Source organism: Sinocyclocheilus grahami, unplaced genomic scaffold, assembly GCF_001515645.1.
Source record: "Sinocyclocheilus grahami isolate Dianchi unplaced genomic scaffold, SAMN03320097.WGS_v1.1 scaffold692.1, whole genome shotgun sequence".
NCBI lineage: Eukaryota > Metazoa > Chordata > Actinopteri > Cypriniformes > Cyprinidae > Sinocyclocheilus > Sinocyclocheilus grahami.
The window spans coordinates 158,707-174,160 of record NW_015505871.1 but is presented as its reverse complement, the minus strand read 5'-3'; the positions used below and the strand labels follow the sequence as shown (position 1 = coordinate 174,160).

The 15,454-nt window shown below is 33.4% G+C and overlaps 2 protein-coding genes across 5 annotated transcripts in view; both read left to right on the top strand.

Annotated features, from left to right (window-relative positions):
• The first annotated feature begins 48 nt into the window (after window positions 1–48).
• LOC107559561 (B-cell linker protein-like) lies at window positions 49–2,816 on the top strand. The gene is made up of 4 exons (XM_016243445.1): window positions 49–87; window positions 194–277; window positions 1,065–1,223; window positions 2,448–2,816. Exons 1-4 carry the CDS (start codon window positions 49–51, stop codon window positions 2,562–2,564), a joined length of 399 nt encoding a protein of 132 aa, XP_016098931.1. The 3' UTR covers window positions 2,565–2,816.
• Window positions 2,817–4,192: 1,376 nt separating this feature from the next.
• Window positions 4,193–15,454, top strand: part of cltcl1 (clathrin, heavy chain-like 1) — a 49,939-nt gene continuing 38,677 nt past the window's right edge. For 2 of the 4 annotated variants that reach the window (XM_016243480.1, XM_016243478.1), the window contains exons 1-3: window positions 4,193–4,517; window positions 13,534–13,741; window positions 13,866–13,871. In XM_016243480.1, the coding sequence (XP_016098966.1) occupies window positions 4,476–4,517; window positions 13,534–13,741; window positions 13,866–13,871 (256 nt within the window). In that variant the 5' untranslated portion in view covers window positions 4,193–4,475. The remainder of the gene's footprint in view (window positions 4,518–13,533; window positions 13,742–13,865; window positions 13,872–15,454) is intronic. The other 2 variants (XM_016243481.1, XM_016243479.1) reach the window with 1 other exon arrangement.

Below are 15,454 nucleotides of genomic sequence, written 5' to 3'. Positions count from 1 at the left end.
CATGAAAACAATGATAAGAATCATTCATAATTTCCATATTCTTCATTCATGTTCTTTCCTCACACAGGAGCAAAGCCAGTCGCTCAGGTAAACACTACAGACACAATCAATCAGTGTTTGTGATTGGTGACAAACTGCTAAAGCTGTCTCTGCATTCCGTCTCTGATTGGCTGACTGGTTTGCTCACGATCAGGGGGCGGGGCTACAGGACAAAGAGTGGTTTGCTGGAGTTTGTGAACGCAAGACTGCAGAGGAAACTGTGCTCAGGATTAACAAGGTGTGTCTATTTAAATATAAACATTTACATTTGATTTAAATGCTGCATGGTTATTATCTAAATGGCAATGTTGCATTCAATTAAAGCAATAAAATAAAATAATAAAAAGATGATAATGAAATGTAAAAAAAATGAATGAAATATAAATATTTACATTTTATTTGAGTGCTGCATGTTTGTCATCATATTGTTCTGAAATTAAGCAATAAAATAAAATAATGAAATCTAAGATAAAATGACAAAATAATACCATCCTCAGGATTAACAAGTCGTGTCTCTGTTTATGTGTGATTTTTATTTTGGTATGCTTATCCTGGGATTGGTCATTTGAATCATATTGTTCTGAAATTAAGCTACTAAATATAGTATAAAATAATTAATAAAATAAAATAGAAAATAAAATACATTTAATTAAAATGCTTCATGTTTATCATCTAAATTGGAATGTTCTGTCGAGTTCCTAAATAAAGCAGTAAAATAAAATAAAATATAAAATATTTGTATTTATTCATATAAAATATTTATCATAGCACTTGTTGATTCTGATTGCTTCCATTGTCCTCATTTGTAAGTCGCTTTGGATAAAAGCATTTAGACTGAATGTAATTATATAATGACAAAACTGCATTTACGATTAAAAATGTAGCACTGTTTATAAGCGATTTGTATTTTCTATTTAGTTAAATGCATATTTATCTTCTATATGTGATTGTTGATGTATATAGTTAGTTAACATTCACTAGTTTTGGGCCGTGTACAGTATATTTGTCATGTGTGTGTCTGGCAGGACGGCACGTTTCTGGTCAGATACAGCAGTTCTCAGAATGACCGTCAGCCCTTCACGCTGGTCGTGCTTTACCGGCAGAGCGTTTACAACATCCCGGTGCGCTTCCTGGAGGATTCGCAACAGTACGCGCTCGGAAAAGAGGGCAAGAAGACAGAAGAGGTAGAGGAGGAGAGGAAGATCTGTGTTATGTGTGACGTCTGCACATCTGTCTGTCTGCTTTCACTTCAAATTCACATGCAGTGTGACAAGGACCACAGTTATGACCCTGGAGCACAAAACCAGTCATAAGGGTCAATTTTTTGAAATTGAGATCTATACCTCATCTGAAAGCTGGACAAATAAGCTTTCCATTGATGTATGGTTTGTTAGGATAGGACAATATTTGGTCGAGATACAACTATTTGAAAATCTGGAATCTGAGTGTGCAAAAAAATCTAACTATTGAAAAAAAATCACCTTTAAAGTTGTCCAAATGAAGTTCTTAGCAATGCATATTACTAATCAAAATGTTTTTGAATAGCAATATGCATTACTTTTAAGAAAAGTTTTGATATATTTACGGTAGGAAATTTACAAAATATCTTCATGGAACATGATCTTTACTTAATATCCTAATTATTTTTTGGCATAAAAGAAAAATCAATAATTGTGACCCATACAGTGTATTGTTGGCTATTGCTACAAATATCCCCCAGCGACTTAACACTGCTTTTGTGCTCCAGGGTCACATTTATGCATTTGGCAGACACTTTTATCCAAAGTGAAATACAATGCATTCATTTTTTTTTTAATTAATGCATTCCCTGGGAATCGAACCCATGTCCTTGGTGTTGCCAGCGCCATGCTCTAATTTTTAGGCTGAACTTAAAGCACTTTAAACATACTCCAAATAATTTTTTAGATGCATCACTTATTTAAATGATGTTTCACACAATTATTTTCAGAGGGATTGTTGAAATGCTTGCGTTTTGGCATTTTATTTTATTTCAGTTAATGTTTATTTCTTTCAAGTAATGAAAACGTTTTTAAATTACTTTAATTTTAGTTGAAGTTTAATGTGTTTTTTATCTATGTTTTGCTTTTAAATTTATTGAATCATTTTTGACATTTGTGTGTTTGTATAGTATATATATATATATATATATATATATATATATATATATATGTTGTGTATGTGTGCATATATATAATTTTATATGTACACACAAAATGATTCAAAATGTCAGAAATAAAAATATAAAGTAAATAATAAATAATTATGTGTGCGTGTGTGTATGTATATATTTTCAAAAGTTATTGAAAAAAATATAATGTCAAAGCAAAACTGCAGCATGACAGTAAATATGGTATAGTTCTGATGATCTGTGTGTGTGTGTTCTGCAGCTCTTCAGCAGTTTGCAGGAGATGATCTCTCATCACATGAAGAACCCCATCCTCCTGATCGACCGTAAGAGTCAAGCTAAACACAGCACTCTCCTCTCACGCCCCGTTCGGCCCTAACGCTCCCGTCCCGCTCTCATTTCAACCCCCACCGCCTGATACTGACCCTGATCTCACAAACACTCACTCATACTCTGCCTGAATTATTTATTACATTGTGTTTGTAATGCACTCCGATGTTCATAGTACGTCTTGTGTTCAGTACATTTCATGTTTGGGGATTTTTGAATGTATGTAGTGTTCATTAACTTTAGTTAAACTCTATGCATATACTGTATAATGTTTACAGGACAACTTGTTGTCTCGTGTAAAATAGTTAATAAAGAAAGAAAAAAACAACATGTGACCTTTTCTGGCATTTTTTCCCACACTAACTTTACAATCAAATTAAAACAAAATGACAGAAACTGAAATATGATTTCATGTGGGCGTTGTAAAGATACTGTACTTTGAAACTATAAGCTAATCGTAATGTTAAGTGGTAAAGCCGTACAGACGGGGTACTATCTGATAAAATATTTATCAACATTGTGGTACTTTGAAATGATTTGCATATTAATGTAGCGTGATGTTTACATGACAGATCCTTGAAATGTCGATTTATACGTCAAACAATACCATGCTACTTTATTATGTTTCATGTGTTTGTTTATGAAGTGCTATTAGCATTAACTGAAACTATTTAAACTTTTGTTTATTGAGAAAAATATATAACAACTTAGTTACAGTTTCAGTAAATATTTCAGTTTGTTGCCAAAGGAATATTTTATAGCTTTAGTTTAAGTACTTACATTTCTAAAACATACCAGTTAACTAAAGTTACTAAAAATAACCAAACTAAAATGTAAAACTAAATAGACTTTTAATAAAAGAAACAAAAACATTAAATTAAATTGTTAATTTAAATAAAATTAATGTTAAATAAAATGTTAAAAAACACTTTCAGTAAAATATAAATTTGTTGAAGAAGGAATATTTTATAGTTTTAGTTTGTTAAAGTACTTTAATTACTAAAACTAAAAATAACTAAACTAAAATATAAATAAATAATAAAAACTAAACCGAAACATTAAATAAAGAAATAAAACAATTGAAATAAACGTTACCTAAAATATAAAAAAAGCTTAAAGAAAAAAAGCTTTCAATTTTTTACAAGTATTTCAGTTTTCTGCCAAATTAATATTTTATTTTTAGGTTGAAATAATTAAATTAACTGAAAAAAAATAAAAAAATAAATATATATATAAATTTAATAGACATAAAAAAGCATCTGGTAATTTAAATAAAATAAATAACTAAAAAAAACTGTTATACTTTCATTAAATATTTCAGTCAGTTGTGTCATATTTTATAGTTTAGTTAGTTTAAGTTCAAGTACTTATTACTTGAAATGAAATAAAAATGGAATGCAAATAAAATCAAACGAATGAAATAAAATTAACTAAAAATTAAAAAAAAGAAAAGAAAACAAAAACACAATCATAAAAGGTAAATTAAAATGAAAATATAAAAATAAATTCAAAATACTGTCTATAGTCTTGTATGAGTGATAGTAGAACAGCAGTGCTGTTGTTGTTGTTGCTTGCGGCTGCTGCTCTGAGTGAGTGTGCAGAAATAGACCCCAGTATTCCTGGCTGGAGGGGGGAGTTCCTGCTGTCACATGCTCGGGTACAGCTGACCCCCTCACACTCCCTTCACCCGCAAACCCACGCATTTCCCTGCTTCATACCCCACTGAGCTCCTGTGTGTGAGAGTGTGTTTACAGCATCTGCGCCGCAGGACAGGCGGCTCGTATCAGTGCGCGCGGATCTACTTTCTCACGCGGAAGAGTCCCGCTGCGCTCCGAGAAGAAGAAGTCCGAGACGCAGAGGTTCACGAGCATTCACCGAATAACCGCGTCTAACGGGACACACACACAACTCTTCATCTGCGCCCCCTCCTCCTCATCTTCCTCCTCTCCTCTCCGTGAGAATGGCGCAGATTTTGCCGATCCGCTTCCAGGAGCATCTGCAGGTAAAACCGCACGGGCTCACGCAGCGTTCGTGGCTTAAACCGTAAACACGCAACTGTGCAACGGCGGCCTCGTGCACGGGTCACATAGTTGACACATATGTGACATTAGAGAATATAGAGTTGCGTTACATGTTACACAGTTGCCTGGCATTTAAAAGAATGACGGTAAAGAGATTGTTAGCTTACATAGTAACAACGTTCCATGACGTGTCAGAAATTGTTACATAGTTGCATGACATTTAGACTATTACAGTTACTGTATCATGGAATGTTTATTTTGTGTGTGTGTGTGTGTTTGTGTGTGTGTGTGTGTGTGTGTGTGTGTGTGTGTGTGTGTGTGTGTGTTTGTGTGTGTGTGTGTGTGTGTGTTTGTGTGTGTGTGTGTGTGTTACACAGTTGCACTTGCCCAACATGCTGGTTTTTATTAACATTATTCAATATCAATATTTTAGGTTACAACTAGTCCACTTTGATTTGTATTATTACATATAAAAAGGGTTATAATATTAAGTATTTTTACATATAGTATTATGTTAAGTATTGCTACATATAACAATATTCCATGTACAGTAATAGAAGCTCTGAAAACGGCTTGAATGATCATTATACACAAATTAGAACTAGTTTTAGATGAAGTACAGTTCTTGAAATTGTATTTCAATCACCCAGCATGGTGGAAATTGACACATTGCGACATGCATTGCATGATAAATTGCACAGTAGTTGCATGGTATGCAAAAAATACTTACTGTAGTGAAAAAAGCATCTTTGCTGCAGCGAATTTTAGAGATGATGAAACTGTTAATAATATTTGAATGACTCTTCATAATGCGTTGTGCAGGTACAGTAGTGTATGTGCAGTGAAATGCTGTATTATAGCCTTAATTTATGTAAACAAGGGCTATAAATTGCACATTTAAAGTTGTTTGTGACATCTCGCAGCTTCTGAATGTATGTTTAAGTGCTTTGAAGCTCTTTTGTAAGTTGTTATTGGAACCAGTTGATTTAGTGTTTTAAGGCTGATGTATTGACAATAGTGTCTCTTTTCTCTCTCTACTGCATTAGTCAGATGAGCTTGTGTCTGTAATTGTGGGTTGGAAATGCACCGTCAGTAACTCCAGACATGCGGTATTCCTGTTCAGCACAGTGCTGTGTCATGTGTGGCTTAAAAACACACTTCGGATAGCACCGTCTGCAGTCTTTAAAGGAATAGTTCACCCTAAAATGAATATTTGCTTAATGTGCTCACCCTCAGGTCATCCAAGATGTAGATGAGTTTGTTTCTTTATCAGATTTGGAGAAATGCAGCATTGCATCAGTGTCTCAGCAATGGGTGCTCTGCAGTGAATGGGTGCCGTCAGAATGAGAGTCCAAACAGCTGATAAAAACATCACAATAATCCACAGCACTCCAGTCCATCAGTGAACATCTTGAGAAGACAAACGCTGAAACAAATCCAGCATTAAGATGTTTTTAACTTCAAATTTTAATTGTGGGTAGATCACTGAGGAAGCGTTATTATGGATTATAACTCATAGTTTGTCCAGAAGCAACAGTTTGAAGTTAAAAACACCTTAATGATGAATTTGTTTCTTACAAAGATGCAGCTTTTGACTTCACAAGACGTTAAGACTGGAGTGGATTATTGTGATGTTTTTATCAGCTGTTTGGACTCTCATTCTGACGGCACCCATTCACTGCAGAGCATCCGTTGCTGAACAAGTGACTGAATGCTACATTTCTCCAAATCTGATGAAGAAACAAACTCATCCTAATCTTGGATGACCTGAGGGTGAACACATTTTCAGTATATTTTCATTTTTGGATGAACTATTCCTTTAGTTTTCTGCTTGAGTGTGATAAGATTCGGGACTCTTCTTCACTCTTTTCTTCTGCATTAGAGTTGCTCTCCTGCATTGAAGTGTGTGTTCTGTGGATCCATTGGAAACAATGGGACAGTGTTATTTTGGAGATGAGGGCCTCAGTGCCAAACGCTAATGAAGTTTCATTCTACACGCCTTTGAAAATATTCTCCATGACAGAGACGTGCGAGCGTTTCTCCGACTGTCCCAGCCTCACCTTTCCACAGGCCGTGTTTTCTTTGTCGTTCACAGAACGCTTCTGGAATTCACTCTGTAGCTGATTGAAACCAGATGCTGCCGTCTCATTTAGATGTACGGCTGCTTCACTGGGATTTGAGATGATATTTTGTTGTAAAATGTGGAATTTCATAGCGTGTCTCTTGAGATACTGTCCCTCCATGTTCTCTCTCTCTCTCTCTCTCTCGTGTTATTCCGGTGTCGGACGCTCAGCCGGTGCAGTTCGGTTAAAGAATGCCAAGAATCTGCAGCCGGCAGGACTTTGTGTCTTTAGCAGCTTGGCTTTATGTCTTGAACGTGTGTTTGAGTTTGAGTTCATTCAGAGCTGGATTATATTGATACAGTTTGATCCTGAATGGAACTCTGTGTGTGTGTGTGTGTGTGTGTGTGTGCTTTTATAAATAGACACAGTTCATTCTGCTCATGTCTTATAAATATGTTGAGCTGGAAAAGGAACAAACACACAGATATAAATATCCAGCTTCACTAGTCTTCAAATAACTTCTTATAGATCTTAAAAGCATATGATTTAATCTGTAACACCAGATTTGACATAAATGCTCTTTATTATTTAAATTACTACTTGGTTTCATTATTCAAATTACATTTTTTTAATATATATTTTTATTGTTTAAATGACAATTTAAAAACTTTTATTGTTTGAATGACTTGTTTCTTTTATTTTTATTAAGTTTATTTTTATTTTTGATTATTTCAATGTCTATTTTTTATTTATTTTTATTATTTAAATAAATTTTTTTTTTTAAAATTTTTATTATATAAAATACTATATCTTGTTCTGCTCATGCTTATGGGGTTATTTTTGCCGTGTCATTTTTCTCTGTCCTCTGATTGGCTGCTGATGTAAAGCTGTAACCCAATAGAGATTTGGCTAATGGAGTTATGAGCAGGAAGAGGAAACATGTTTATCAACAGCATAAACTGACACAGAGGACTAGTTTTATTACACACACACTCAAAATTAAAATATAAATATCTTTAGTTGAACTCATTGCTTTTTGATTTTGTGTTTTGAGCGGAATATGACTGAAGTAGTCTTTCCTGTCTTTAATATCAGTTGATTTTAGATGAAAAAATATTGTTGTTGTAACAGTGTCTGCTAATATTTAACCCTTCTAGCAATGATTATCGCACACACAACAGGGTTAGAGTTACTCGAAATAAAACAAACATAAGCAACTGCGATAAAAGTAAAAAAATCTTAATTTTATTTCAGCTTTTTGGTAAGGAAAAAAAATGTATCCTTTTCATTGACCTACTAAAAACTTATAAACATGAAAAAACCCACAACAAAATGACTAAAACTTTAAAATTCATTTAAAAATTGTAAATGTGAAAATATAAATGTTTATATTTATAAAATATTTATTAAAAAACTATATTAGTATCTCAATGATTTATTTATATACTAATTTTATATATATATATACTATTTAATAATGTTTTGAATTAACTTGAACAAAATTAATGTTTTCATTTTCATTTAAATTTGAGTAATTTCTTTGTGCTTTTGTCATTTTTATTAATATTTTTTAAATATTTCTATTTCGCTTTAGTTTATATTTATTTCAGTTTTTAGTAGTTTTAGAACTTCAACTTAGTTCAGTTAGTTTCCAAAGCAATAAGTTTAAGTTTTCCATCTAATATTTACAAGGGCATAGAATTTAGTAGGGTTTTACCACAGTTTTACTACAAATGCCATGTTTAAACTATAGTAACCATGTTTTTTCACCTTAAGAGGACACATAGAGATACAGTTTTCACTGGTTTAGGATTAACGGAACTTAGATAGTATCCATGTACTTGTCTAGATAAACTTTGAATAAAAAAAGAGAGATTTACTGCCAGATTTTTGTTTGTGAAATGTAGCTAGCAGGAAACACAAATTAAAGGGGTCACATGATGTGATTTCAAGCTCTTACAAGCTCTTGGTGCATAAAGAAGATCTGTAAAGTTGCAAAGACTAAAGTCTCAAATCCAAAGAGATATACTTTATAAAAGTTAAGAGTAAACCACGCCTACCTAAAACGCCTCGTTCTAACACGCCCCCACATACCTACCTCACTATGTGGGAAGATTTGCATAACACTGCCCAAGTGTTCACGCAAAGAAAGAAGGCGTAACTTTTATTCTCGCTGTAGTATTGTTGTTGCTGCCGCCGCCGCCATGTCGTGAAGACGCTGTGTGTTTCGTTGTGAAAGCGAAACTACTTTGTTTGGTCTTCCAAAAGAGGACACGACTAGAAATCAGTGGTTAAGTTGTATTTACAACGCTGTTCCAGAACAGTTCAACCCAAATATTCAGATGTGTGCAACGCATTTTATGGAGGACTGTTTCCTGATCCTGGTAGAAGACTGTAAGTACGTTTTCATATTTAAAGGATTTGCCACTGATGATTCAGACGTGAGTTTTGAGCAGTGTAGAGTAGTGCTTGTTTGTCATTTCTCTGATCACAAATGCAGACATGGTTTTAAGTTTACGCGGAGCGATGCAACGCAACGAGTAAAAAGACAGTATAAGTCATTATAATCAGTAATTATGTCCCCACTGGATGCAACAAATGCCTCGTTTATAATGGGTTTTAATGTTTTTGTCTCGTCGCTCCGGGACACAGCATCACAGTATGTGAGGGGCGTAACATTTCCGTCACACGCTTGAGGTATTCGGCCAATCACAACGCACTGGATAGCTGGCAAATAACAACTGATTTTTCAGACCGATGAGCTTTGTAAAAATCGACGCGTTTCAGAAAGGCGGGGCATAGAGGAGAAACAATAATGTACAGTATGTGGAAAATAATGTGTTTTTTAACCTTAAACCACATAAACACATTTCATTACACCAAATAATGTTTTTTTAGCAACATCACGTGACCCCTTTAATATTTCTGAAGGCGGATAATTGATAAAAGTTACGATTTTTTTAATTATTCTGAAGTTAGAAGGCCAGTATAATTAATAATAAATCATGTAATAGTGATCTTTCCATTTTAGAGCATTGTACTCATAACAACAGTCATGGTTTTGATTTCCCCGTGATTACTAAATGTTTACTTTTGAATTCATTTTTGATAAAAGTGTTTGCCAAATGCATGAATGTAAATGTCTTGCAGTAGGAGATCAGTAAGCGGAAGAGACCGAGACAGAGTCTGCTTCATCTCATTCTGCTCGGAGACGGATCATCATCATCATCATCATCATCATCATCGTCATAGACGAGCCCATGGGAAATGAGTTTACCTCCTCATTAGTGTGTGTGTGTGTGACTGGACATCTGGAGCTTTCTGCCCCACTACATCTTGAGTGTCCTGTGGGACTTTAGTGAGGACGTCTCATAGATGCAGTGCTTCTCATACAGGTCTAATGCTGCTGTATGTAACCCTTCACTCAAACCTGTCTGATTAAAGCCACACCTAACTTAGCTGAGTTATGAGTCTTTATAAATCCTGAAGTCACTGTTCGACAGGCTTCTTTACATTGGTGAGGAGAATTTTCACTAATAATGTCATTTTGGATCTTTGTTACTCCTAAAACTTCTCTTATTTAAAAAAAACTATTTTTTTTACATTGTCATTTTTTATTTTTTTTATTTAATAAATTATTTTTTGTAATGTTTTTATTTTAAGTAGATTTTTATTTAATTAATGTTTATTTATTTAAATGTTATTTTAGTCTTATTTTAATTGTCTTTAATTTATTTGAATGTTTACATTTGCATTTAATTTTCAGCAAGTGTTTTATTTGGATTATTTATATTTTTTAAATAATGAATTTTAATTGTATGATTTTATTCATTTTTAGTACGTTTTATTTTGATGATTTTTATTTTTTTAAATTAGATTAAAACTTCTATTGTTTTAGCTTTTTAGGTTACAATCATTGTTGGTCATTGCTCTTGGTAATGTTGACTATGTGAGTGTGATAGTATATATATTTTTCATATTTTATAACCGTTTTCATTTTACTTGAAAGTATGAAACTGTAGATGTATGTAAATTGCAGACCGCTTCATTCAAATGAGTCCCGTTACGTAATGTTTCTAAAGCAGCTGCTTTCCTCATCGTCTTTGCATTAAATCATCAGATTAGGTGTGTTTGAATTACTGTATATCAGAAACAGACAGATATTTACATTTTCAAGCTGACAATGGGGCTCTTCATTTGGAAATTTTGGCCTGTAAAAAACAAATGACTCGTGTGTTGGTTGTTTAAAAATTTGTATTCATTTCCAGCAAAAAAACATAAATCATTGTTTTTAATTTTAAGCATGCAGTTATTGTTACACGAATCTCAGAATCAGGAAATCTGAAACAAAATAAGTAGTATATGAAAAACATGAAAAATATTAAGTTGAAGTACTAAAACTAAGATATAAGATAAAGCTAAATAGAGAAATATTAAAAAATACTGTAATTTGTCATTTATTTTTTAGCAAGTGTTTTATTCTGATTGTATTTTTAAAATTATTTTAATGTGATTGTTTTTTATGATTTACATTTTTGAGGGTGTCTTTTATGTTTTTACTTTAAAAGTATTCATTTTGACATTTTATGCTTTAATCATTTTTTGCAAGTGTTTTGTTTTCGATTGTATTTTTTCTTTTCTTTTCTTTTGTTTTTTATTGTTTAATTTAACATATTAAAGATATTTACATTTAAAGCTGACAGTAGTTCACTTTAGTTATTGTGTTTTGGCCTGTACATAAATGACGTGTGTTGCTTGTTCAAAATGTGGCCTAATTTGCAGTGAAACATATTGTTTTTGATTTTAAAGCATGCTTTTCTTGTTCAATCTCAGGATCTTATCCAGACAGAGAGAGAGAGAGCCGAGCCGTATCTAGAGACCAAACATCAGGTTTTGTGAAGATGTTCATTAGAGCACTAAATACACACTCACTCCTCTATCTGTCCTTGTGTGTGTGTTTGAGGGAGTTGCTGAGACAAGGAAAGGGAGGAAAGAGTTGTGGCTCTATTTCCTCTGACTCAGTGTGTGTGAGTGAGTGAGTGCGTGTGTGCGTGAGAGTGTGAGAGTGCGTGTGTGTGTGTGTGTGTGCGCGTGTGTGTGTGTGAGTGTGTGTGTGTGTGTGTGTGTGTGTGTGAGAGTGAGTGTGTGAGAGAGTGTGTGTGTGTGTGTGTGTGTGTGTGAGAGAGAGTGTGTGTGTGTGCGTGTGTGTGAGAGTGAGAGTGCGTGTGAGTGTGTGTGAGAGAGTGTGTGTGTGAGAGTGAGTGTGTGTGTGAGAGAGAGTGTGTGTGTGTGCGTGTGTGTGTGAGAGAGAGTGTGTGAGTGTGTCTGTGTGAGTGTGAGAGAGTGAGTGTGTGAGAGAGAGTGTGTGTGTGTGCGTGTGTGTGTGAGAGAGAGTGTGTGTGTGAGAGAGAGTGTGTGTGTGTGTGTGTGTGTGTGTGAGAGTGAGTGAGTGTGAGAGAGAGAGAGAGTGTGTGTGTGTGTGTGTGTGTGTGTGAGAGTGAGTGAGTGTGAGAGAGAGAGAGAGTGTGTGTGTGTGTGTGTGTGTGTGTGTTGGCCGTAGGCTGCTCTACAGTATCTCCAGTCCTTGTGTAAGCGTGTGTTCCCATCAGACAGACAGCAGGTTTTTGTTACGCCCGTGATTCTCAGAAGTGAATCATTCAGAGAAATCATTCTGAAGAATGTGAGCTTTCTCCCGTCTGTATAATCCAGACCGGTTTACTGTTTCATATACAGCTGTGCTGAGAGTTTAGACCAGTGAGAGTTCACTATGAGGAAAATATCAAAGATAATGTCAAAATATTTTGTGCACAGCTGCTTAGAGCAGAAACTGTTGGTTAACATCAGAGATGTTTTATCGCTCGATGCTTTATTGCAGGAATGACCAAATATTGTTTTGCTTGTGTGTTTGTTTTGGTCAGCTGAACCTCTTTGAGCTGAAATATTTACTTGAAGTACCCCTGAGTTTTCAAGTTTATATTTCAATTACACTGACACATTCACATGTTCACCGTTCTCTGATGTCACAGGTCACATGACATGCAGGTAAACCAATCAAATAAATAGTTATACTTTGATTATTAATATTAAATAATTTTAGTTTACATTTTTATGATAAATATAGTTTTATTTCGATTATTTTAAAAATATTTATTAATTTGACATTTTATTGTTTGTTTTATTTTTTTCTTTATTAATTTTACTTTAACATTTTGTGATTTAATAAATTTTTAGTGTCTAGAATATTTTTGTTTTATGATTTAATTGCTTTATTTAGATTTTTTTAGATATGTTGCATTTTTATGATTTAATTATTTGTTTCATTTGTGATTTATTAATTGTGTAATTGTTTAATTATTTTTGAATCATTAATTTTATTTGACATCTTATGATTTAATTGTTGTTTTATTTAGATTTTTTAAAAGTGTTATATTAATTTTGCATTTCTATGATTTAATTTTTAAATGTAAAATTTTTACAATCCATCCAAATGAAATCCTTACTAAAAATGAAATCCTAAAATATATAAAAAAAATTAAAAAAGAATTAAAAAAATAAAAACACTTATTTTTAATTTGACATTTTATGATTTATTAAATTTTCAGTAAGTGTTTTAATGTGATTGTTTATTTTTAATCATTTAAACAATTTTACACTATGATTTAACAGAAGTGTTTCGCTCATTTTTATATCAAAATTATTTTTGATTCTTTTTTTTAATTCATTTTTAGAAAAAGTTTTATCTAAAAACGTAAAGTCAAAAGTTTTAAAACATTTATTAATCTTGAGTTTACTTTTTGAATTTTTATGTCAATAATTAGACTATTAAAAAGTCATAAAATGATTATGACAAAAATCGGAGATTGCATGTGTGTTGTTGGCTCAGCTGGTTCGGACAGGTGGAGTGTTTCTGAGTGCTGTCCCTGTCTCTCTCTAGCTGCAGACGCTGGGAGTGAGTCCGGCTAGCATCAGCTTCAGCTGCCTGACCATGGAGTCGGACCGCTTCATCTGCATCCGAGAGAAGGTGGGCGAGCAGAACCAAGTGCTGATTGTGGACCTGAGCGACCCGAGCAGCCCGATCCGCCGGCCGATCACGGCAGACAGCGCCATCATGAACCCGGCCAGCAAAGTCATCGCTCTGAAAGGTGCCCATCAAATCAGTCTGACGTGCTTCATTGTGTTGCTGTTCTCTGATATGCTTCTCAGAAATCTGAACTCTCTCTAACCACTAAACCGCTCTCGCTCTGCTCTGCTCTGCTCTTGTTGAAGATGATGGTGAGTTTCTCCGTCGTTCTGGATTGATGTCCGTCAGTCGTGCTCTGATCATTGACGGCCCACATACAGTACATATGTGACCCTGGAGCACAAAACCAGTCATAAGGGTCAATGTTTTTATGCGTCATCTGAATAAAGCTGAATAACTAAGCTTTCCATTGATGTATGGTTTGTTAGGATCGGACAATATTTGGCTGAGATACAACTCTTTGGAAATCTGGAATCTGAGGGTGCAAAAAAATCTAAATATTGAGAAAATCATCTTTAAAGTTGTTTAAATGAAGTTCTTAGCAATGCATATTTCTAATCAAACATTAAGTTTTGATATATTTACGGTAGGAAATTTACTAAATATCTTCATGGAAATCACCTAATGATTTTTGGCATAAAAGAGAAATGTATAATTGTGACCCATACAATGTATTGTTGGCTATTGCTACAAATATCCCCCAGCGACTTAACACTGCTTTTGTGCCGCAGGGACACATTTATAACGTCTCATATGTGTGTAAGCGTCTGTGTCCCGTTGACTGAAGGCCGATTGACCGTGCTTCCTCACATATGCATGACCGCTGTGTGCATTTGTACTTTCTGAGCCTTATTTTTCTGACAAAAGTGAGCTAAATCTTACAAAACCTCCTTTTATGGAAATCAAGGGATATCCTCATTTGGATAAACTATATAAAAAACTATATACATATTTAATTGTAAAAATGCATACATTTTTCTGTTAGGGTGTGGTAGTAGATTTTATTTGGATTTATTTGATTAATTATTTATTTTACTTTTTATACTTTAATTTTTAGAAAGTTTTATTTAATGATTCAATGTTTTTATTTAAATTTTTAATTTTTGTAATTTAAATTTCAGTATGTGTTTTATTTTTATTAATATATATATATACTTAGATTTAATTGTTTTATTTGATAATAGTTAGCTTAATTAATTATACACTTTTATTAACTTTTTTATTAATCAAAATGAATAAAAAACACTTACTAAAAATTAATTAAATCAAAATGTAAAATGAAAAATAATTTAACAATAAAAACATTTTTAAACTTTAATTTAGTGATTTAATTTAGTGTTTTATTTTTTTATTATTTATATATTAACCTTATTATTCATTTTATTTTTTTAATTTTTGGTTACTTTTTAGAAAGTGTTTTATTTTAAGTGTTTTTATTTTAAATTTGTTTATTCATTTTAAAATCTTAATAAATAATCATTAATCATTTATTTACTTAATCATTTTACATTTAGTAAAATAACATTTTACATCTTTATAATTTATTAAATTTTCAGAGAGTGTATATGTGTGTGTGGGTGTGTGGGTGTGTGAGTGTGTGAGTGTGTGAGAGTGAGTGTGTGTGTGTGAGTGTGTGTGTGTGTGTGTGTGTGTGTGTGAGTGCGTATGTTTGTGAGTGTGTGTGTGAGAGTGAGTATGTGTGTGTGAGTGTGTGTGAGTGTGAGTATGAGTGTGTGAGAGTGAGTGTGTGTGTGTGAGTGTGTGAGTGTGTGTGTGTGTGAGTGCGTATGTTTGTGAGTGTGTGTGTGAGAGTGAGTATGTGTGTGTGAGTGTG

Bases quoted from the DNA above. Each gene is read 5' to 3' on its own strand.
- LOC107559561 (XM_016243445.1), top strand. From the start codon at position 49: ATGTTCTTTCCTCACACAGGAGCAAAGCCAGTCGCTCAG. The intron at 88-193 runs GTAAACACTACA...GCTCACGATCAG, and splicing joins GAGCAAAGCCAGTCGCTCAG to GGGGCGGGGCTACAGGACAA. The intron at 278-1,064 runs GTGTGTCTATTT...TGTGTCTGGCAG, and splicing joins CTGTGCTCAGGATTAACAAG to GACGGCACGTTTCTGGTCAG.